At 39.1% G+C, this 8,989-nt stretch overlaps 1 protein-coding gene across 4 annotated transcripts in view; it reads left to right on the top strand.

Annotated features, from left to right (window-relative positions):
- LOC143296481 (transcription factor p65-like) overlaps nucleotides 1-8,746 on the top strand; it is a 28,876-nt gene extending 20,130 nt beyond the window's left edge. For all 4 annotated transcript variants that reach the window (XM_076608442.1, XM_076608439.1, XM_076608438.1 and 1 more), the window contains 2 exons: nucleotides 601-717; nucleotides 1,351-8,746. In XM_076608442.1, the coding sequence (XP_076464557.1) occupies nucleotides 601-717; nucleotides 1,351-1,898 (665 nt within the window). In that variant the 3' untranslated portion in view covers nucleotides 1,899-8,746. The remainder of the gene's footprint in view (nucleotides 1-600; nucleotides 718-1,350) is intronic.
- The last annotated feature ends 243 nt before the right edge of the window (nucleotides 8,747-8,989 follow it).

Genomic DNA, 8,989 nt, shown 5'->3' with positions numbered 1-8,989 from the left:
CCTCTGCTTATTCTCCTCCAACAAGGCAAGTGCAGTGCTGTCTTTCTTTGAAGTTATCTCGCTCTCTGTCTGCAGTTGTCGGCAAGGTCTAGTGCCAGGATCTGTTGTGTTCTCAAATTCAACGGAGAAAAAGGAACATGATGGGAGTGTTTTTGGTTCTTCAGCTGTACAAACCTGGAATTCACTGCCTTGTCCAGTCCACCACGGTTCTACAGTTACATCCCTTGAAACAAATCCAAAAATTTCCTATTTCAAGCAGTCTCTACATAACTAAGTCACTCCATTCCATGTCTGTATTCTGTGGATCCACATAAATCTCTTCCATGAGTGAGTGAGTGAGTGAATAAGTGTGTGTGTGTGTGTGTGTGTGTGTGTGTGTGTGCTTTGATTCTGACTGATGTGTTATTATAATGTGCTTTGAGAGGTTTGAATGCTACAAACAAATGTACTGTTATTATTATTTTCATTCAGTGGAAGTCTCATAATGTTCTGAGAACATGAGACACAACACTGACTTTGTAAGTGGTGTCTTTTTTGTAACATGCTGTCAGTAATGATGCTGTGAATCACGTCTGAGAAATACACCGATGGTCTTTGCAGGCTCAAGCGACGGGGCGAGCAGCACGAACAGCAGTGTGAAGGAGAGTCTGCGCCACAAGCTGAAGGCCAACCGCAGGATAAAACAGGAACCGCAGATGGAAACGGAGGGACCGGGAGGTGAGTGTGTTTGTGTCCCAGCCATTCCGCTCTCGTGAGAGGAAACGTACATTTAATTACAAATACTATACCTTACCCGCTGGTGCAGGCACCACTGTGGGTCCCGGTAAGTTTATTAGATAGACCATAGTCTTAGTGGAAAAAAAATTTCCATTGGCAGGTGTGGATGGGGGAAGAGGAGAGAGAGGTTGCAGAGATGAGAAAGTTAGGGGTGGAGGGGCTTGAGTTGCCAGGGCCTGCATATCTGATGACTGAGTATGGTCTTGGCTTTATTGTTACCAAATTACCCAAGCCAGCAAGATGTTCTGTGTCCAAATAGTCACTAGCCACAGCTCTTTGTGATTTATATGCATGAGTAGAGCAGTAATTTGCATCAGACCCCTGCTGGAGTCTGCACCAGTGTGTCACAGTTTGTTAGATTGAGCATGATTTTAGGAACAAAAAGTGATGAAATTTGAACATTGACACTGGGATATTTGCTGATCTCTTTCACCAGCAGTATAGCAGATAAATTTTTGATTCAGTCTGGTGTGGAAGAGGTCTGGAAAAGCAGTGAATTATGTTTGGTGACATATTTGTGAATACTGATTCCTGAATTCCACTTTGAATAGAATTATCTGTTGACTGTTCCAGCGGTGCAAGGCATGTCGCTGAGCTCTCGGGGGTCGGGGTCCTCTCTGGAGCCTCTGTCTAGCACCTCCTCAGCCTCCCACAGCTTCCGCACCTCTGACAACACCGGTATGGGCAACGTCATCGTTGCCAATTCCGGCCAGCCCCATGTTGCCACCGTCAACATTGATGCCAACAAACTGATCCAGCAGATCACCCTGCAGCAGCAGCAGCAGCAACAGCAGCAGCAGCAGGCGAGCAATGGGGGCGGCCAGATGTCAGGGGTGTCGGGGGCGAGTGGCAGCAGCCAGCCGGGCAGCCTGGACAGTCTACTGAACTTCATGGGCACCATGCCCATCTCGTCGCTGATGAACGCCATCGACACTAACACCATCCAGTCCTTCCTGGAGCAGGGTGTCTCCTTCTCCTCGGGGGATGGGGGATCCAACGTGTCCGTCCCCCAGGACCTCAACTCCTCCACGCCCGCTGGTGCCGACCAGGGGGGCCAAGGGCAGCCCACAGACTTCCTGGACCTCCAGGCCTCTTTGGACGCATTTAACAAAACTTCGTGAAAGAGAGAGAGGGAAGGGAGGGACTGTCATTTGTTGCGGAGGGGATGGGGGGAAAAGTCAAGTGCATCCCAGCACTTCAATGGGTTTCTTTTTCTGGTCAGGAACATGTGACTGGATCCATTTGCTGCCACCACCACTGAGAGGGAAAGCCTTTATCCTTGCTAAACCTGTTAAAGGTTTTATTCTGTGTCAAGGAATTAAAACTTGCAGGGATGTGGGGGGGGCAGTGGGGGATAAGAGGAAATCATGACTGGACCAAGTCACAAACAAGGCTGAATATGAATGTTATGGAAAGGCAAACTCCAGGGACAGTTGACTATTATTTATTTACAATGATTTGTTAAGTTTTTTTGTGACTTATTTGTCTTTTTTTTTCCAATACCTTAAAAAAAAAGAAGTCAACATTGTTGTTAGATGAATTGGAAAAATAAAGATCCTGGCAGAGGACAGAAAGGTGGCACAACAAATGTCTCCATAATAGAGGTACCCAACATATATACATATATATTAAGAATTGCTATGTTCAGAATATGGGCTTTTCTTATAAACGACTGTGTTCACTGAACTCTGGGAGATAATTTATTACTTTGGGGAGAATGATAAGGGGTAAGATCAGATGTTTTCGTGAGTAGTTTTAATAATTTGAGTGGCTTCTTTGTTTTTATTGTTGTTGTTGTAAAACAAAGGAAATTTGGTATGATCATTTGCAAATATTAGTAATGCCTGGTTGTATAAACAGTCAGGATGCAAAGCATCAACAGTGTAAATCAAATTTGATTGTATTCCCCATGGCTTATCTTTTCAAGCAGAAACTGAATGCAAGTACATGATGAAACTAGTTAAAAGACCGACCCCCTTTTCCTTTTCTCCACATATATTAACTCCTTGATTGCTGAACCTAGGTGAAGTGAAATTGATGGGGCATCACTTCTGACAGTATCACCTATAGTTTGTGTACTTTTCAGTGATTAAATTACTTTGTAGAGCAAAGGTAATGTAATCCCAAGAGGAAAAAGTCCAGATAAAGAAAGAATGGCCACTGACATCCTGAGCTGTGAGCTCTGTCTTAACTCATCGAGGGGATAGTCCTTCACTGATGAGTATACTCATCAGTGGCAGTCAAGGGCTAGTGAGGCTGTACAAAAGCTGAAGATAACTGTGACGTGTGGATATGAATAACCGACATCTGTTTACGTTTCAACATGCGTTCCTGTGTCTGAAGTCTGATCCACCCAACTTTTGTACTCTAATGAAACCCATAGTTTTTGTGATACAAATCTGCTTCAGCTAAAGCCAAAAAAGAGGGAGGAATTCTGTTGAGTGACGTGTCACACATACAGGTACTGCTGATTGTAGACATCCAGTTAAAGTATTAGTTTCATTAGAAGATGATCATTTAAATGTTATCATTAAACAAGAGATACACATAACAGGTGACAAGTAATCACATTCGGCCTCAGCATTTTATCTCATAATTTGATAATTTCTCCTGATGAAAAAAAAAAAAGAAGTCATATCAGCATTTATCAGATACACTTATCTTGTTCTATTTGTTTTGAAAAAGTTATGTCACTACACAAAACATTAGGGGGGGAATGGGATGGGTGTGGTGGTGGTATTCCCAGACAGGTCAGAAGCTCGATCCATTTTCAGTGTTGCAAGTTGTGATGTATAGGAAATAACGTTTGCTGTGTCGGTCACACAGCAGTACCTGTAGGCAGCATATCAGATTCTTTGTGGAGTCGTCCCATCACAATATATGTGTATATACCTGTTTTTCATGGGATTTTTGTTTTGTTTTTTGTTGTTGTCTCTTTGGTGTTGATAATCTTGTCCTTGTCAATATTTGTCTCAAAGCACTCAAAGTGTATATCATTCTGTTTGCTTGCTTCTTTGTGTAAATTTCATTTAACTCATTCCACCCTACATCCAAGACCTGCTCAGGCACTATTGCATATACTTTTGCGCCTAGGCCTGAGCAGTGCTCGTGCATCGAATCCCAATCATTCAGACTGGTTTCTTAAATTTGCACCATGTGAGGACTATCGGGGAAGGGACACAACTCTTGAGAAATTTCCAGGTGACTAACTTGGGCGCAGAGTGAGAACATCTTTGAGCACTTCTTTTTTGTTGCAACTTTTGTGTATGATCATAGCTTTTAAGTGGTATTTGATGATATGCCAGGTATTGAAGTTAAACTATTCTGAGATTATACAGTAGTTTTGATCTTGACAAAGACGTTTAGAACGATCATAAATGTGACAGGAGAGGCAACATGTGAATGATCTTCATGGTGTCATTCTGTTTTAGGTTTTCAGTCGTCTAAAAATTTGCTTTTAAAACCTCCCAGATGGATAGGCATGCACAAGCTGAAAAAAGTCATGATGTGCTAAGAGTTAAAAAAAAATCCAAACAAACAAAGAAACAAAAAAAGAATTGGAAAGAAACCAACAGGTGGTGACAGGATTGATGCAAAAAACCATATTTTTGTTATGCTGTGTTTTTTGTTTATTGATAGGTGTGGGTTCACCTTTGTTATGAAGTAACTAAGGTTTACCTGTTGTATTGGAATACTATGGCTGTGTGTATTTTGAGTGAGCAGGTCTGCCAGTTGACTAAATATGCATGTTTTCATTTATTCATAATGCATGCACACCACATTCTTTCATCCTTTGTTTTTTTCCTTTTCTTGTTTCATTGTTTGTTTTACTGTTAATGTCTTTTCATATATGCTGTTAGGTGGATCTTAGAATCGTTTGTCATTTTCACATTTATAGATGTGTGACAATAATCAGTTCAGTTGGATCATCAAGTCATTATAGATTTTGTAAGTTAGACTTTTCAAAGTTAACTGTGGCTGCAGGAACAGACCTTTGGAAAAAAAAAGATTTTGCTATAGTGATTAGACATGAGTGATTAATAATGATCACCTTGAGATGATAACATACTTTCATAGCACATACTTGCTATTTCATTCATCTGGAGTCTCATGTACACAATGCTGTCTTTATTCTTTGTACTAATTCTAGGCTTTCTACATACACTGTTCCCTAACATTGGCCACACAACAGCCAGTTCCTCGCTATTTGTTTAGTGCTTGAAAAGGACAATAGAAAGGAAAGGGAAAAGGAAGACATGTGGAGGAAAAAAAGGAAATTTTTCGTCATCTAGATAAACCTCAGACTTTTTTCATGTGGAGTCACTGGAATTTTTTTTCCAGCTGTACACTTCTGTATACTGTATTTTTAATTACACATACTTAACCGTGACCCTCTAGTCAGACTCCAGCAGGGGTCTGATTCCTGTCCATACTGTATTTTTTGGCCTATGAGGCTTTACTTTTTTTTTTTTTTTTTAACTCAGATCTGACCCATGCATCTATCGGCTGCGCGGGCCCTTTTTGTATCTGAAATCTAAATTCTGACCACTACTTTGGGCCTCCTGTCACAACAAATCAGTATATGGCAATATCGTTGATCACAATAAATGCACATGATCTTGCTGAACAGCAACACTCCAGTCTTACTACTGGTTGATTTGACATGATTCATGCTCACCATCAAATCGGATTAAACCAAATATGCATATTACTCCAAATTCCAACTGAACATGATCCCAGTTCACCCTTAGGCCATGAAAAATGAGCAGTATCTGAGTTGCCGTGAAGTTTATGGTGTGAAAGTAGAGAAATCGAAAGTGAAGTGATTGTTTTTCGAAACCTGAATGCAAAGCAAAATGGCGGACAGGACCGAAAGCAGGGCAAGCAGACTAAATTCTGGTTGAACAAGTTAACGAACTGGGGCTTTACAACAGAGTACATTTGACTGAAGGCTCTAAAATCATAAAAAGAAAAAAAAAGTGTGAAAAAAAAGCAGCAGATAATACTATCAACTGAGCAAATGAATGGAGAAACGGAGCCGAGTCAGCAAGCAGACGAAAACAAGTTGGATTCTGATCCAATTTTCCAAAGATGACGTCAGTACTTACAAAACAAACATCTGTTATTAGCAAAGCCATAATGGAGGACTTTTGTTCGAAGGCAGATGCAGTTTATTGGATGTGTGCGCCTTATATGCATTCAAAATATTTTTTTCTTTAAATGCAGCACCTTGTAGGACGAAAAGTATGGTACTTTGAGTTCACAAGTTTGCAGGGCATACATTATTGAAATGGGTTTTAACAATTATTTCCACCCCCTACCTCTATGGTACCTCCGTTAAAAAAAAAGAAGTCTGAATTATGTATATATTTTTTAACACGCCCTCTGTGTGTATGTGTGTGTGCGTATGTGTGTGTGTTGGAAAGAGAGAATTGCTGCACATCCCGTCAAGTTTGAGGTATGTTGCTTATATTTCAGCAGAGCAGAGCAGTGTAACTGTTATTAGCATGTAGACTGTTACAGTGTGTCTGCATGGTTTTTATTTCATTTTGTTTTTGCTAAGTGATTGTAACGTTGTTTATGTGTTTTTAGTTTACATTGTTTGTGGATGTCAATCATCTGGGTTTGGATCGTGCCATTGTTTTTTTTTTCCTGAACTATTTAAAAAAAACATTTTTATAGATCTTGAAACAGCATGGAAACTTGACTGTTTTTGAAAGGGTGTTAATGTTGATAAGAATGCAAAGTTGTTTGTTACTGATGCCATGTTTGTTCCTCTGTTGGCTGTGGTGGTAATTGTTAACTTTTTGGGGTTGTTGGAGAAGAGTTTGTTATGACATTCAAAAATGATGTGTACATTAAAAAAAAAATATATATATATATATATATATGAAGCAGTTTTTCTTGTTTAAGATTCTTTTGTGTGAGTATAGCCATTAAAAGAACTACTGACACCAATAAATGCACACACCTCTTCTGTTGTCATTATAAAATTTTGAAACTTAGTATTTTCCAAAAAGTGTGATAAGGTATACTTTGCAGCTGCAAGAGAAACACTGCAAAGAGCAATATTTAGCATAAGGTCCCAATAGTTCATGATGAAATATTACTTTTAGTTTTTCCTCTTCTTTCTTTGTGTTGTTGTATTTGAGAAACTTGCACAAGTTTTAGACATTTCAAATTTATTTGTGGCCCAGTTGTCTGTGTCTCTTGCATTCAGTTCACTTCCTCTGTGTGTCTTTCCAGGAGTGTGTATATCTCAGACTAGAATTACAGGATTTGGACATTGATTCTCCTTCAAGTAAAGTGTACAGTGGATATCTTTTTTGTGTTCTTTTTACATTGTTGTCTGTGTTGGTCAGTTTGACTGTCTGTATTCATTGTTTCTGTGATAAATTTTAACACTGGCTCCCCACTCCTTCCCCCAAACCATCAACACCTTTGAGTGAAAGATTTAAACACAAGTGGAATTTATGAATGTATTTTGAGCAGTGAAGTTTGTCATCATTTAATCAAGTAAAATGTATGGGTATAATTTGCTCTGTCATTGAAAAAACAAAATACCTGAAAAGTTATTTATGGTGAACCTATGATCTTGGATATAAGGCCTCACCAGTGCATTGCAGCTGCTTGAGATCAGTAATTCCAATTTTCACCTGCCCCTGTTGGTGTTCAATGCCAATTCTCCTATTGTATGTAAATCTTTTGAATTTTTTTTGTGATTGCCAGAAAGATGGAGAGAGACGGACAACTGCGTCATCACACATGCTGGTCTTGAAGACACAGCAAGTCTTGAAAATTTATTCAGTATATTTGACCACTATTGTATTGTATTTTGAACACTTTACTGTTAATGCTGTTTAAGTGGTAAATTGTTTTGCTGTCAAAAGAGTTTTTAGTTGTATGATTTTTGTTTATTTTTTAACAGTTGACTTGCCCTTAAAAAAATTGGTCTTGTTAAAGTGCGTATGGGATATTGCTTAAGAAAAAGTTTTTGTGTTGTTAAAAAGTTAGCATTGGTTCTTAGGTACCAGTGCCAAAACGATGAGAAACATCCTGTCAAATACTGGAAGAAAACTACCCTGGCAGTTTCAGACATACACACACACATACATAGTTCAGTCACTGGCAGTTCAGATCTGTCTATCACTAGTATCAGTTGATTTTTTTGTATTTGGAAGAAAAAACAGCTGTTAATTAATCAGTAAAATTTATTGAATCATTAAGGTATCATTTCATTTCCCCCTTCTCATGAATAAATAAATGCATATATAATAAATAAATCAAAACGTGCAACTGTTTTCATATGCTGTGGTTTCAAGGACCTGCTCAAAAAAGAAAATGGTGCTGTAGACTGCTGTTATTCCTGTGGAAAAGCACAATCCCCACTGGTATTTTTTTCTGCAGCTAACTAATCTTTACGTACTTCTCAGCCATTTAAAGTAAGGGGGAAAATAGTTCTGGGTCACCGTACCTCCATGTTATGTAATGTATTCAGTCACGTTTTTATGTTTCAGACATGATAGTAATGCCTGCTTGGTTTTGTTTACTGAGAAGAGTAGTTGTAAGGGGAAGATGATGTTGGGTTATTGTTCATTGAATATTAGGTTACGTGTGACGGAAGATCAGGAAAATGTCTCTTCGTGAGCATCAGTGTGGAACAGCTGTTTTTGGCAGATCATACACATTTGTGTTAGCCACAAACATTAGCCAACAGAGCAAAGCCAGACTAGCTTGCACCAGTTTGGACACAGAAATATATATATATATATATATGAAATAAAATGGGAATATATGAAGGAACTCCCATTTAAAAAAAAGAAAAGAAAAAAAGAAATGGTGTGTTTCTGCTTTTTGGCGCTAAAACAATTTGTACAGATGAATTTGAATAAAGTGTTGGGCAAATAATTTGTTGTTTATTCCCATGTACTTATGGCAACATGAAATAAAATGTGTGTCTAGAACATGAGAGACGGTGTCCTGTTTCTTGAGTGTGTGCATTCAGAAAAAGAAAAGAAAAGCTGCTGCCATTGTGAAGTGGTTAGTGACCTGGAGTGACAGTTGGAAGGACATGGACTTGAACACAATCACAGTGAGATTCTTCAGCCCAAAGCCTGGGTCGAGTATGTTACACATTTTCACAGGTTTAAATGGGAATATTGGGACCACCCTGTCGAGTATCATTCACTTCATCGTTGCATTTTTAGGGCTG

This window comes from Babylonia areolata, chromosome 21 (genome assembly GCF_041734735.1).
Source record: "Babylonia areolata isolate BAREFJ2019XMU chromosome 21, ASM4173473v1, whole genome shotgun sequence".
NCBI classification, from domain to species: domain Eukaryota; kingdom Metazoa; phylum Mollusca; class Gastropoda; order Neogastropoda; family Buccinidae; genus Babylonia; species Babylonia areolata.
This window is presented reverse-complemented; position numbering and strand designations above follow the sequence as displayed.